The sequence below is a fragment of the Eumetopias jubatus genome, unplaced genomic scaffold (genome assembly GCF_037043125.1).
Source record: "Eumetopias jubatus isolate StellerSeaLion01/CBP00866 unplaced genomic scaffold, mEumJub1_p1.0 scaffold_1, whole genome shotgun sequence".
NCBI classification, from domain to species: Eukaryota; Metazoa; Chordata; class Mammalia; order Carnivora; family Otariidae; genus Eumetopias; species Eumetopias jubatus.
The window spans coordinates 55,112,684-55,127,417 of NW_028274807.1; the positions used below are offsets into that span (position 1 = coordinate 55,112,684).

A 14,734-nucleotide genomic window follows, 5' to 3' on the forward strand; every position below is an offset into this window, starting at 1 on the left:
TCAAGCCTCTCAATATCCTATATAGATTAGAATGTGCCAAAAGATATTCTGTAGTTTTCTCTCCTTCTCCAAAATCAAAGGTAAATCAAAGTTAATAAGGCAAGTTTACAAGAGCAACAGACATGAGCTCCTGTTTTTCGGACTCTGTCCTGTTATCTTATGTTTTATGTAAGTTTTCTATTAAAAGTGGAAAAACAGAAATTGAGACACAGAAGAATATGATAGAAACAACCGTAGTAACAGGAGGCTGCTTGGAGCCATGAAAAGTGCCTGGATGTAAGAATCGGAAAGACAGGGCGCCTGAGTGGCTCAGTTGGTTAAACGACTGCCTTTGGCTCAGGTCATGATCCTGGAGTCCCGGGATCAAGTCCCACATCGGGCTCCCTGCTCAGCGAGGGGTCTGCTTCTCCCTCTGACCCTCTTCCCTCTCATGCTTTCTATCTCTCATTCTCTCTCTCTCAAATAAATAAATAAAATCTTTAAAAAAAGAATTGGAAAGATGGAGCTGGCTTCAAATATAAGCTCATCTCTGTAATAACCGTGTAATAACTATGGATGAGTCACTTCAACTGTCTGTCTCATCTGAAAAATGCATACCTAGCCATTTTGGATGCTGTGAGGACTAAAAGAGAGAATGTTAAGTATAAACCTGGAACACAGTAGGTGCCTCATGAGCAATGTTATTTTCCTTTCCCTATCAAGAATGCTAATATAATTCTTCCCCTCTACACATTCTGTAGCTCTCCTCATTCCACAAAAACAGCCTTTTCTTTTCAAATTTACGATAACGTGCCATTATGACTGACATAACATGCTTACTGGACTGGTTAAATACATCTATCGTTAGTGGGCAAAGAAAAAGTCCTAATAGTTCTTCTATCTAGACAGGATATACAGAGTACATTAGACTTTAAAGGAAGTTATTGACTTGGATTAACATAGTATATATATTTTTTAATTTTATTTATTTTTGAGAGAAAGAGAATAACAGAGAGAGAGAATGAGAGGGGGAGAGGGGTGAGGGTCAGAAGGAGAAGCAGACTCCCCGCTGAGCAGGGAGCCCGATGCGGACTCGATCTCGGGACTCCGGGATCATGACCTGAGCCAAAGGCAGTTGCTTAACCAACTGAGCCACCCAGGTGCCCCAACATAGTATTTATTTTTTAAGCACATACATGTTGGGTCAAATAAATACAAATCACACTTTTTCCCACATATGTATACCAAATATTAAATCCTTACTCTTCAATAAAAAAGAATACTGACTATGTAAGGGTCCCCAAAACAGGGTGTTGCAGGATATTACATAATCACTCTGCAATAGTAAGTGGCATACTGATTGTCTTTAATTTTTTTTAAAAAAAGCATTTTGGGAGCACCCAGTTGGTGCCATTGGTTTAAGCGTCCAACTCTTGGTTTCAGTTCAGGTCATGATCTCAGCGTCGTGAGATCAAGCCTGGTGTTGGGCTCTGTGCTCAGTGGGGAGTCTGCTTGAGATTTTCTCTCTCCCTCATGCTTTCTGTGTGTGTGTGTGTGTGTGTGTGTGTGTGTGTGTTTCTCTCAGAATCAATAAATCTTTTAAAAAAAGCAATCATAAATTAAAAAGCATTTTGTTGTAAAAGCAAGTTCATACCAACTAACTGGCATTGTTATTAATTAAATGTAGATCAATCACCTTTCATGCATATCAATGTAACTACAAATAATTCACAAACCAGATTTTTCTTTCTGAAAACTTTAAAGCGGCCTTTGCTATGGAAACAGCCCAAGCATCCATCAATTGATGAATGGATAAAGATGGAGTGTGTGTGTGTGTATATATATATATATATACACACACACAATGGAATACGACTCAGCCACAAAAACAGTGAAATCTTGCCATTTGCAACAGCATGGATGGATCTAGAGGGTATAATGCTAAGTGATATAAGTCAGTCAGAGAAAGACAAATACCATATGATTTCACTCATAAGTGGAATTTAAGAAACAAATGAGCAAAGGGAAAAAAAAAGAGAGAGACAAACCAAGAAACAGACTTTTAACTACAGAGAACAAACTGATGGTTACCAGAGGGGAGGGGGTGGGGGATGGGGGAAATAAGTGATGGGGATTAAGGAGGGCACCTTCTGTGATGAGCACCGGTGATGTATGGAAGTGCTGAATCACTATATTGTACACCTGAAACTAATATAACATTGTATGTTAACTAACTGGAATTTAAATAAAAACTTTTAAAAAATAAAGAGGACTTTGCTTTTTAATAAAGATTTCTATGAGATTTATTTAGTATTTATTTTTATAAATGCATAGTTAACATTTCAAATTTCAGTTTTGAGGAAAGTTATGGTTATATAGCACTCCATAGTTCACAAAAGATAATTCTGTAAACTAGTAATACTTCCTTAAAAGTATGTTTCTCAAAGTTATCCCAGTTTTCAGAGTCTGACCTTACTTAGACAACACTGAATATTCTCAGTTTAACTTGTTTAATACCCGAGCCGGAGACCAAGTCAACTTTACAAATGGAAATAATGGTTCTGTAAGTTAGGCTTGCTATTTTTATTTTAACTATAGTGACATATTTATTTGAAACATTTTCAATTTTAAATTTTAAGCAGTACTAAAAGTGAAAAGAAATCAGGACCAACCCTCCAAAGGCTTGTATCTGCCAAAGGATACAGAGAAAGTAGTCAGCTGATCCTCTGGGCAGAGTTACTTCCTCAACTGGACACTGAGCTAATTTTTCACTCTGTATTCAGAAGTTTTAACATTATGTAAACACATGTATGCACGCAAATATATATTTTATAAATACTCTCATTGATTATGTGGTTGGGGGATTTTGACCATATTATGCTTCATATAATAACATGTCATAGGCTGAGAAAGAGACGTTATCACATTAACCACCAAATCTATCTCCTCAGAAATCAGAATTTGTTTTATCAAAGTGCAGAGGATTCTGGTGAATGGAAAATCTTACATCTTACCTCTGTTTCTCTTTAAGAATCTTATGCTTTGCTTCTACATCTTCCAAAGCTTTCTGTAATACGTCCTGGAGAAGTACATTTGGTTAGGAGAGAACATAATTCTATTAAATTAATGAAAGCTGAGCTGATATTTATTATCCTATTATCCAAATGTTTCACAAGGGTAATAGTGATAGGTCACATTGCCTAAAGCAATTGTACCATGGTAGACACTCAATAAATACTTGATAAATGATTCAGTTCCAGTAGCTAAGAGCCACACCAAATCCTAGCCCATGGTTCTCTTTTTGCATATATTCCAATGTTCTCTCTCTGCCTTTTAGAAAAGAGCCATTGCTCCCTGTAAGATCACACTGGCTTTCACACAAATTACACAAAAGCTTAGCAAAGTCTGACTTTTGTCTGTGAGAACAACAACAAAAAATGCTAAATCACGTGATCAATCACTAAAGCTTCTTCAGGAAAAACAAAGTTGCTATTAAAAACTTCTGTCAATCACCATAAAAAAAGTTCTCCTTTATATCAAGTTCCAGATACCCCGAATACTCCCCAAGCTGTCCCTTTATAGGACAGCCCAACCCTAGGCATTCTCCCTTTCAGAGTACCTCAGTATCAATGCCCACCTCTCTTTCTTATCTTGTCTTTTAATTTGATCTACTGGCTCATTCACTGCCCTATCTCTAGTATGCTCTAACCAGGAGAAAAGAAATAAGGCATTGTTATTATTTCACAAATAACAACAGATTTTTAATGTGCTCCATCCACCTGATGTGAAAGTTGGGCATCTCATTTGGTGAGTATACCACTCACTGAACATTATTCTCACTGACTTTAAAGTAAAAGCAAACGGTAAAATGATTGTTATTTCACTTCATCACATGCAACCACTCAACTGCCTCGAGAATTTAAGAGGTTGGAAGCCAAGGTCATTCTGCTTTGCTCTCTTTGCTGAGCAACAAAGCAAGGTGGTCAAAGACTTCCCCACTCCTCCTGTCAATGCACTCAGAACACAGAGCAAAGAGGCAGTGAGAGGTAAGGCTAAGGCAAGAAGAAAGCAGGGTCCTGACCCATTAGAGTCTGTTTCTCTTGTCTCTCAAATACATAAAGCCAAGGAAATTGATTTCTTCGAGACAAAATTTAAAAAACTTAAGCCTTTCTTTAAAAGTCAATAACAGTAAGATAGGTCTATGTTTACCTTAAAATAAGAATTGAAAAGAAAAAAAGTTAGAGAATTTTGGGAAAGCCATAGGGTAACTTTGGGGCATTACCAGGTGCTACTCTTTGATTTCATTCCCTATTCATGATCTTTAGATATGAGGGAGCTCTGTATCAGACACAGCCCTTGTCCTTGAAAATTCAAGGGCAAACCACAGAAAGGATTCATATACTGAGTCTGCAGAAAAGAATGAAGGAAAGGTGAAGTGAGGTATTTTTTTCTCCCTACACCTTGGTATTCCTTTATATACAAGCAAATAAAAGGTTGCTTCATAATTCACCATGGTAGAAAGCTTTTACCACATTTTTGGTAAAAGCTGGCAAACTTACAATTCATGTCCTGCAGCAATATTCTTTTCCTTAGTTGCCATACATTGTAATTAATAATAATAGTTCTTTATAACCTATCTTACTCATGGGCGTATTGCAAGGATTACAGAAAATGTTTATGAACTGTGTGGAGCAACTCATAAGAAAAGAGCTTTGTAAGCTGGAAGTACTGTTATTAATATTCATAATTATAGCACATAATTCCTAGCACCAGAAAAAAGGATGGCTTATTAGTCTTCTCCTTGCTTTCCCCATTTATTCAGGTCTGTAAGGAGCAATAATTTGAAAAGATATTTTCAAGGAAACTTGATAGGCTAGTTTTCTCTGCTAGTTTTCATTATTTTCTCCTTTTCTCTTATTACTTTTCATTTTAAAGAAATAAGCTGTGGTACTCGTCCCCACTGTTCCAAATTCACCCCACGTTGCTTATCTTTGCTCTCAGACTCAGCCTTCTCTCACTGCTGACGCTTCTCTCCTTTCTCTGCACGCCTCTGTTCTGTTTACCTGGGTGAAAATCAGCTTAAGCTTCTGAGCTTGTCTGTGTTTATAAGTTTAGGAAGTAAATGGTAAGAGACAACTGTGTGCAGGAAAAAGCAAAGGACACTTTACCATTTAAGAAGACTATGTGTCATACCTTGGCAGAAGACAAAGAAGTCCTGTCAGGCCAGTTTACTGTGATTTGTGCCTCTTTCAACACGAGTTCAGCTGGAAGCAGAAGCAAGATAATTATAACACCAGGAAATTCCTACAATTTTAAATGAGTGTTATATATATGTACGTACACACACACACACACACACACACACACACACACACACACACACACACACACACACACACACACCCCTTATGGCTGTGACCAGTGAGAATGGCTTATAGACAATAATCCCAGAAAATCCTATATTCCTTCCATAGCTCTCACACCTGCCAGGTGGAGGCAGCCACACTGGGTTTCCTCTTAGACATTACAGTTGACAGGGCATAACTTTATACATACAAATTAAAGAGTTATGACTGAATGTTTGGCTGACTGAAAATTCTCTAAAATCCATGAAATATAGATTAAAGTTATTCCTTGCTCCTGGACCAGTGGGAAAGCATGGCTTTGTCCTCATTGTGACCAAGGCGGGGGGGTGGGGGAGGGAGTAGTGAATGTGTAGAACATTCCTTCTTAAAGTACATGTAATGCTAGTCTCTAAAATGATCTAACTCAGCACCATGCCAACCAGAATTTCTTATATCAATATACATCAATCTCGTTCCAAGTGTGTACTTGGAATAATAGTAAATAATAAGATATAGCAATATATGTTATAATAATAAATAACACCATAATTAAACAAAGCTAGAGATAGAAAAATGTGTTATGAAGTTCCTGAGAGGCAGAAATTTGATTAACTGTGGTCATTCCTACAATGCTAGAACAGTACATATCTCAGAATAAGTGCACATACCAATCTTGACTGCTTCTTCTGCCTTTTTAACTTCATTTTTAAATGCTCCTTTAAAAGAAGATGTGACATATAGATACTTTCTGAAAAGAAAAAAGAAAGAACATAATCAAGTCAGATTATCATTTTTAAGTACATAATACTTAGAGAATATTCTTCAGGAAGAATATATACTCAGATATATATAATTATTAAGAAAGATTCATAGAATAAGTTGCATCCAACTGATAAACCAGCAAATTTTATACCTAGGAAGAAATTCCTTGCCTTTTAATACTTGGCAATTTTGCTTTAGTAAGGGAACTTCAGGAGAGAGACAACAAAATTTCTGCCCATACAAATGTTCATTTATACATATAAAATAGGATAATTTTCTTAAAAAGAAAAATTTCTATGTAACAGATCCATTATCAAAGCTTCTAGTTAATATATATAACCCTCTTACTCAGGTCATAGACACTGGATAAACCAGTTCTCCCAGTCCCAAACAGCTATCTTTAACTAAAATGTTCAGAAACACACATTACCATTGTAAACTACCAAAACATATTTTCTACTTTATTGCTCAAGAAGCTTGTTTTCAAAGCCTGTTGCTTCAGTGAGAGCAATGGTACTCTAGAACAATCAAGGAAAAGGAATAAACAAATAAATACATTAAAAACAATTATATGTATACCTTATCTGTATACCTCATTCTGTAACTTTTGCCTTTTACCCCTATAGACCCTGGAGCTCACCATTCTCTGATACGTTCCGTGTTTAGAAAGGTTCAGCCAGAGATGGAGAGAGACCTGCAGATCATCCCTGGAAGCCAAAATGTCTTCAGACATCTAAAAAGAGGCATTTGCTCAGGCAGAGGGAGAGTCTAAATCTATATGCCCCTGGGGCACCTGGGTGGTTCAGTTGGTTAAGCATCTGACTCTTGATCTGGGCTCAGGTCATGATCTCAGGGTCTTGGGATCAAGCCCTGCATCAGGCTCACTGCTCAGTGGGAAGCCTGCTTCTCCTCTCCCTTTGCCCCTCCACCTGCTCTTGCACGTGCTCTCTTTCTCTCTCAAATAAAATCTTAAAAAAAAAAAAAAAGAAAGAAGTAGAAAGATAAATTCCTTTTCTTAAGTCTCTGAAGGATTTGTTGAAGTTTGTCCAGTTACCTACATGAAAAGGCTTAAATGTTAAAAAAATAAATGTCATCCTATATTCATCTACTTAGGTGGTTTAATGAACAGTTCAAGTTATAATAACTAGTCTCTTTATGACTAACTTTAATGTTCATTTCTGATGAAATTATGGTTAACCACAAGAAAGGAACACCCACAAAATCTAAGGTAAAGTAATTCTCAGTTTTTTCCCTTAATTTTCTTCTAAAATGAACATTATTCATTTAAGTCATAACCAAGGTATATTCCAAATCAGTCTCTATTACACTTAGAAAACAGCAAAACCTAGGTTTTGAAGTAAAAAATTATTGGTCTCTATCTACTGGAATTACCATTTTTTTAAATCACATATTAATCACATAATTAATTTGGTATGAATCACTCATTTTAAATCATTTTTTAAATAAAGTGAAATTAAGGAGAAACTTTGAACAATGAAGTGATCCTTTAAAAATGTTATAAACTATTCAAGCATTTTATAGACTCTGTGTTTATAGCCCTAGAAAGTAAAAGTGTCACAGAAGGTACCAACTACGCATTAGTGCTTAATTTTAAACAGCAAACACCAACACAACATGTGCTTCCTTCGTAGTCTGCGTCACTGAGGCAAACTGGTCCCAGATGATCCAGAACATCTCAAATGATCTGTATACTTTCACAATTTAAACTTTACAATTGTTCATAACAATTCTAAAAAATTAACAAAGAAATATGTGTACTTGTGGAAATTCAGTGTAATGAATATGCCCATCCTCATAAGAGAAGAATTTTTGGTCAATCCGCATCCATAATCAGGAGTCTACCTCAGCTGAACACTTCTAATTTTTCCTACTGGTGGACTCTTGCCTTTAAAATAAAAATGCCTTTAAAAGCCAGAGCAATGCATGCCCTGGGGGACGAGGGAGAAAATCCATCCAGCTGTCTATTCCTCCTTCCTTGCTGCTGAGGGCAGGGGAAGGGCCTCTGGGCCTCCAGTTCCTCAGGGGTTAGAACCCTTTCCAAACCCATCTCCCAAACTTCACCTTTACTCGACACTTCTGCCCCCGATGCTCAGCTGCAGTCTTCACCCCCATATTATTTCTGCCTTCTCTCTAAACCACCACGTTCTGCCACATTTTAGGCCTTCACTCTCCCTCACCTATTTCACCTTCTACCTCCCTGTTTCCTTCCATCAGTGAAGTTGCATTCAAATATTTGATGTTCACTTTCTACATAAAACAATTTATTGAAGACTTTCTTCTGAAGAAGCTGAAAAAACATAAGGTCAATGAAAATATTGAGGGAAATGAAAACTAAAACAATATAAATGTTTTGCTCCTTAGAGTGGTAAAAATGAAAAAAAGAAAATATTGTTAATAACAAGTGTAGATTTGGAACCAGACAAAAGGGCACTTGGTGTAAGAATCTTGGGTCAACAAAACCAAAAGACGACCGACAGAATGGGAGAAGATAGTTGCAAATGACATATCAGATAAAGGGCTAGTATCCAAAATCTATAAAGAACTTACCAAACTCAAAACCCAAAGAACAACTAATCCAATCAAGAAATGGGCAGAAGACAGGAACAGACATTTTTCCAAAGAAGACATCCAAAGGGCCAACAGACACATGAAAAAGTGCTCAACATCGCTCGGCATCAGGGAAATCCAAATCAAAATCTCAATGAGATACCACCTTACACCAGTCAGAATGGCTAAAATTAACAAGTTAGGAAATGACAGATGCTGGCAAGGATGCAGAGAGAGGGGAACCCTCCTACACTGTTGGTGGGAATGCAAGCTGGTGCAGCCACTCTGGAAAACAGTATGGAGGTTCCTCAAAAAGTTGAAAATAGAGCTACCCTATGACCCAGCAACTGCACTACTGGGTATTTACCCCAAAGATACAAATGTAGTGATCCGAAGGGGTACATGCACCCCGATGTTTGTAACAGCAATGTCCACAATAGCTAAACTATGGAAAGAGCCAAGATGTCCATCAACAGATGAATGGACAAAGAAGATGTGGTGTGTATATATATATATGTATATGTATATATATATATGTGGTGTGTATATATACATATGTACATACATATATATATATGTATGTATATACACACACACACTGAATATTATGCAGCCATCAAAGAAATGAAATCTTGCCATTTGCAACGACATGGATGGAACTAGAGGGTATTATGCTAAGCGAAATAAGTCAACTGGAGAAAGACATGTATCATATGACCTCACTGATTTGAGGAATTCTTAATCTCAGGAAACAAACTGAGGGTTGCTGGAGTGGTCGGGGGTGGGAGGGATGGGGTGGCTGGGTGATAGACATTGGGGAGGGTATGTGCTATGGTGAGCGCTGTGAATTGTGTAAGACTGGTGAATCACAGACCTGTACCTCTGAAACAAATAATACATTATATGTTAAAAAAAAAAAAGAAGATAGTAGGAAGGGAAAAATGAAGGGGGGGAATTGGAGGGGGAGACGAACCATGAGAGACTATGGACTCTGAGAAACAAACTGAGGGTTCTAGAGGGGAGGGGGTGGAGGGATAGGTTAGCCTGCTGATGGGTATTAAAGAGGGCACATATTGAATAGAGCACTGGGTGTTATACGCAAACAATGAATCATGCAACATTACATCAAAAACTAATAATGTATGATGATTAACATAACATAATAAAATAAAATTTAAAAAAAGCATAAATTGGGTCTTCTTTTTGGAGGGCAAATTAATGGTGCACCCATCAAAATTAATGGTGTACCTATCTTCTAACTCAGAAATTTACTTTTGTAGTCTGTTCCATAGAAATAACGGCATATTAGCATAAATATACATCTGACCAATGATGCCCAAGCATGTCCAGTTTAGCGCTGTAACAATAAAAACTCTAAAAATCTTAAATACATACAGTAAAGCTAAATAAGCCATAGAGTACTATATAATACATTTAAATAATGACAGAGAAAGGTCTCCAAGAGATAATTTTTAAGTGAAAAGAGCAAGCTACATATGAATTTTATGTTTTAAAAAAGAATTCTATGTATAAATGTGTTTGTGCACACACACACGTATGTATGTAAATGTGTGTAAGACAATCTGGAAGAGTAGTTATTAAACTTCTAGCAGAGGTTCCCATTTGGGGAGATTATGGATTGCTAGAGCACAGAGTGAATGAAAACTGGTAAAGGGGGATTTTAGTTATTTGATTTTTTTTCCCCAATAATCTAACTGTATTTGAATTTTTATTAATTTCACACTTTTAAGAGCAAAATAGTACTCCTCCCCCTCAAGAGAAATAAAAATATGAAAACACAGAGTAATTTTTAAGGTTTTATGTTGCAGATGTATAGAGTATAGCATAATAAAGCATTTTGAGTGACTATTTCAATCATAACCACCAGCATAAATTAGAACTTTTATTGGCATTAATATTCACATGTACAAAATTTGTGAAAGACATTTTGGCTAATACAAAATATAGCATTTTAAGTTTCTGAGTTGGTAAAACAGACTACAAGTAAAGAAAACTACAGTTCCTAACTTTTATAAAATGCAGAAAATATTAGTCCATGGTTAACTATGTTGCAGTATTCACGATCATATTTACTCCCTTTTTAAAAATTATGTGAGTTTATCTGGTTTAGTCATACTATAAAATAGTTATAGTCCTTAATTATTCATCAAAACATGTAATGAGGCATGATCAAACATTTTCTGGCCAGTATAATGTTGATAGCTAGACCTGGATGTCAAATGGACCACTCAAACTCAGTACGTCCACAACGGGTAGACAGAACCCCATTCACCATCACTGTCCCCCCTACCCAGCATCTTCCCTATCATTCCTAAGATTCTGCTCAGGCAAAAAACTTAGAAGTCATCCATGACTCCTCCTTTCCTCTCCAGTCCACATCCAAGCCATCAGCAATTCTTGCTAGCTCTGTCTTTACAGCACATCTATAATCTGAACACTCACTCCTCATGACTCCACCACTACCACTCCAGGTTAGGCCACAGTCATTTCTTACCTGGGATACAGGAATGGTAGCCTACGTCAACTCCCTTCCTCCTTTCTTCTCCCATAAAATCAGTTCTCCACTCAGCAGCCAGAATAACCTTTTTTTAAAACATAGATCAAGTAATGCTGCTTTTTCTCAAAACTCTTGACATTCTCAATGCAACCACTCCTTGCCATGCTGCTCAAGGCCCTACAGGATCTGCCCCCATCTACCTCTTCTCTTCCCCATCACCATGCTCTAGCTATACACACCTTCTTAGCCTACCTTTACACTTAACTCTCCTCTCTTCCTGGACACATCTTCCCATAAAGTTCTTGCATGACTCACCATGGTATCCACCCTCCAAGACGACCTTTAAGCATTTACCCCCCAGGATTCATGCCTTTGTGTAGTGCCCTCCCACGCTGAATCCAGGCTGGCCAGTGTGACCAAAAGAACATGGTAGAAGTGATGGTATGTGACTTTTGAAGCTAGGTTCTAAAAGATGGCAGTTTCTACTTTGTTCTCTTGAATTAGTCACTCTGGTAGTAGCCTGTCCCTTTGCCATAAAAACACTCAGGAAGCTCTGTGCAGTGGCCCATTTAAAGAGGAACCAACCTGCCAGCCATGTGAGTCAGCCACCTTGGAAGCGTATCCTCTAGTTGCCCTCAAGCCTTCAGGAACCCCAGCCAAAATGTCTCAGCAACTTCATGAGGGATCCCAAGATTAAAGCACCCAACAGAACCACTCTCCAATTACTGACCTATAGAAACCGAGGAATAACTAATGGTTACTTTTATTTATAAGCCACTAAATTGAGGGGTGATATGTTACACAAGGGTAGATAACACATCCACTCTCTCAGTTTAATGAGCTCTCTGCTCAAAGCTTACTTACTTAGAACTAACCCCTTTCCTTGATTTCCCATCTAGAACAGTTATCCGACACCTCCCCTCTTAGCTCTTTATTTCCTCACCTACATTGTTTCTTTTCGTAGAACTTAGAATTGCCCATTATTTTATTCATTTTTTATTTATTGTTTGCCTATTGTTTTTTCTCCACTAGAATGTAAGCTTTATGAGGACAGGAATTTTCTGTCGTTGCTTGTGCTGAATCCCAAATGCCTACGACATTGCCTCGCATAGGGTTGTCATTCCATCCACCTGTCATTATTCATTTGTATAGCAACAACTAATGTTGAATGTTTATTTGCAAATATGTCAAAAACTGCACCGAGTATTTTCATGTTTAAAACAAAACCCATTTTTATTTCAATCCTCACCACAACCCTAAGTGGCAGAGGAATTCCCAGTGCACAGTGGGGAAGAGCCAGGCTTAAGCCATTGCCAAAAGTCCACAACTAGTAAATGAAAAAATCAAAACTCACATCCACGTTTGGCTGATCCAAATTTTGTTTGCAACTACTACCATATACCAAACATTAAATAATTAAGATTATACAAATTCATGAAGGGACACATAAGATGCACAATTTGCAAAAGAGATACTTTTAAAGTATTATTAATCTATTTAGGTGGGTGGGATGTGAGGGGGTAGGACGCATCCCCCCAAAACTGAAAGACCATCCAACAAGCATAGTAGTGCAGAGCAGTCAACAACAACCCATAAACTTAGTGTCCCTGAATAACTTAGAAAGAACAATGCTGCTCCTACGAAAGCTCAGGATGACTCCAATTCCATGTCGTTTGGGCTCCTTTCAGTGTTATGGGTCTATGGCAAAACAGTTTTAATGAAGAATGAAGATCTTCGGACACTTTAGCTCTGTCTCCCTTAAAGAGCTTTCAGAAGTGACCATTTTACATCTGTCTTTAGACCTAATGTGCAGAGATAATAATGCCTGTATAAATCTGAGAGCTATCTCTCTACTAAAGCTGAAGAATTCAAAGCCAAAGAAAATCAGTACTAAAATCAAGTAACATGGCCATATATTGTCTGTATTATACAAACAATAATTAAGACTTCAAGAAATACAGACTTACAAAACCTTTAAGTTGAAAAAGACCTGAGAAATCACCTAGCTAAAATTCTTCCAAAAGTAATAATTTCTTCTATAATCTTGACTCTTCCAGGGCAAATCTGTCCTTATCTTGGGTGGGATTACCTTCCACTGTTTAAGAGCATGAATTTTATTAATCTCATGCCACACTCAATGGCCTTCTCTGAGTTGCTATACCTCATGCCATGTGTATCTGAAGAAACTAAACTTGGTGTCCCAGACACATTAGATTAGTCTTCTGGGTATTAAATCTTCTCCTAGCTAGACCAGACTGATTGGTGTTCCACCACAGGAAGTTACATGAGCAATCAAACCCCTCCGGGTATGTCTTGTTCCCAAACTCTGTCCAGTAGGGAAGTTTTGAATTTGATGGCAGAAAACCTACTCTTAGAGAAGCAAGTGCTAGGTACAACCCGCAGACAGAGCTGAGGAAAGCCTGGCTGTATCCAGAGCAACACTGGGCTGCCATTTCTTTTCTCCAGAACACTTCTCCTGGAAGCACTGAGTCAAAGGCGGCAGTGAGGCAGGTGTCATGGCTCTGTTCACTTGACTTCTCTGAATATCCTTATACTGAACACCAATGAAAAAAGGTAATCTGTGTCTTTTCCTTGCAAAAACAACCCAACGTGGTCATCATGCTGAGCTAGACTAGCTCTCTCTTCAACTTCTATCCAAACATCCAAGTTCTGCGCTCTGGAGTTCCAGCTATCACATGATAAGGCTAACACATTTTCATTCAGGCCCTCTCTCCTCCATAAAATGACGGTCAATTCCATCAATGACCCCCTACCAAGAAGTACATTTCCTGTGAGCTAGTAAATCCATGTCCCTCCCAAAGCATCCCCAACTGAACATGGCCCTCCAGACACAGTGTAAGCAGGATATGGTTTATCAGTACTATCACCATCTTGTTCTGCTAAGTTCCATGAACATTTTTATCAACTCTGTCTCACTATCAGCTTATCCTAAGCGTGTGGTCAATTAAGACATCTATGCTTTTTATTTTTTCCCATGTAAATCACTTTTAAGTCCATGCTTATACGATAGATTTTTTAAACCTAAACTCAGGTCTGTACATTAGTTATACCACATTTATCTTCAACTCTTTCATATCTTGTTTCTGTTATGCCTAATGGAAGATACTCCTCTTAGTCCAGGGTCTACTATGAATTCAAACATGTTTGTTTTTTATCCAAGTTACTGACAAAAAATATTGAACAGAATATGATCAAGGAAGGAAACCAATGATATGACACCAAAAATTCCTATCTAGTCCTCTTCTGAACTTGTTAGAGATCCTGGGATAAAAGTAGCTAAAGCAACTGTAATTTTACCCACAAGAATAAAACCCAATATTCTTTTTTCTGTTTGCTATAAAAATACAGAAAATGACTAACCACAAAGTATAGCCATGTATTCTTATAAATAATACTTCAGTGTTCATTTCTAGAAGTTTATTAGAGCCTGGGTGACTAAAGTGGACAAAGTATTTAATCACTTTTTAATAGATCAAATAGGGTCATTTCCAGCTCTTAATTTGTTCTGATGCAACCATGCGAGCTATAATGCCTTTCAGGA

General features: G+C 37.5%; 1 protein-coding gene across 1 annotated transcript in view; it reads right to left on the reverse strand.

Annotated features, from left to right (window-relative positions):
- Positions 1 to 14,734, reverse strand: part of MORC1 (MORC family CW-type zinc finger 1) — a 176,459-nt gene that overhangs the window by 110,087 nt on the left and 51,638 nt on the right. Inside the window, exons 10-12 of the mRNA XM_088022888.1 lie at positions 5,993 to 6,072; positions 5,173 to 5,243; positions 2,994 to 3,058 (exon numbers count right to left, since the gene is read on the reverse strand). Coding sequence (XP_087879014.1) covers positions 2,994 to 3,058; positions 5,173 to 5,243; positions 5,993 to 6,072 — 216 coding nt within the window. The remainder of the gene's footprint in view (positions 1 to 2,993; positions 3,059 to 5,172; positions 5,244 to 5,992; positions 6,073 to 14,734) is intronic.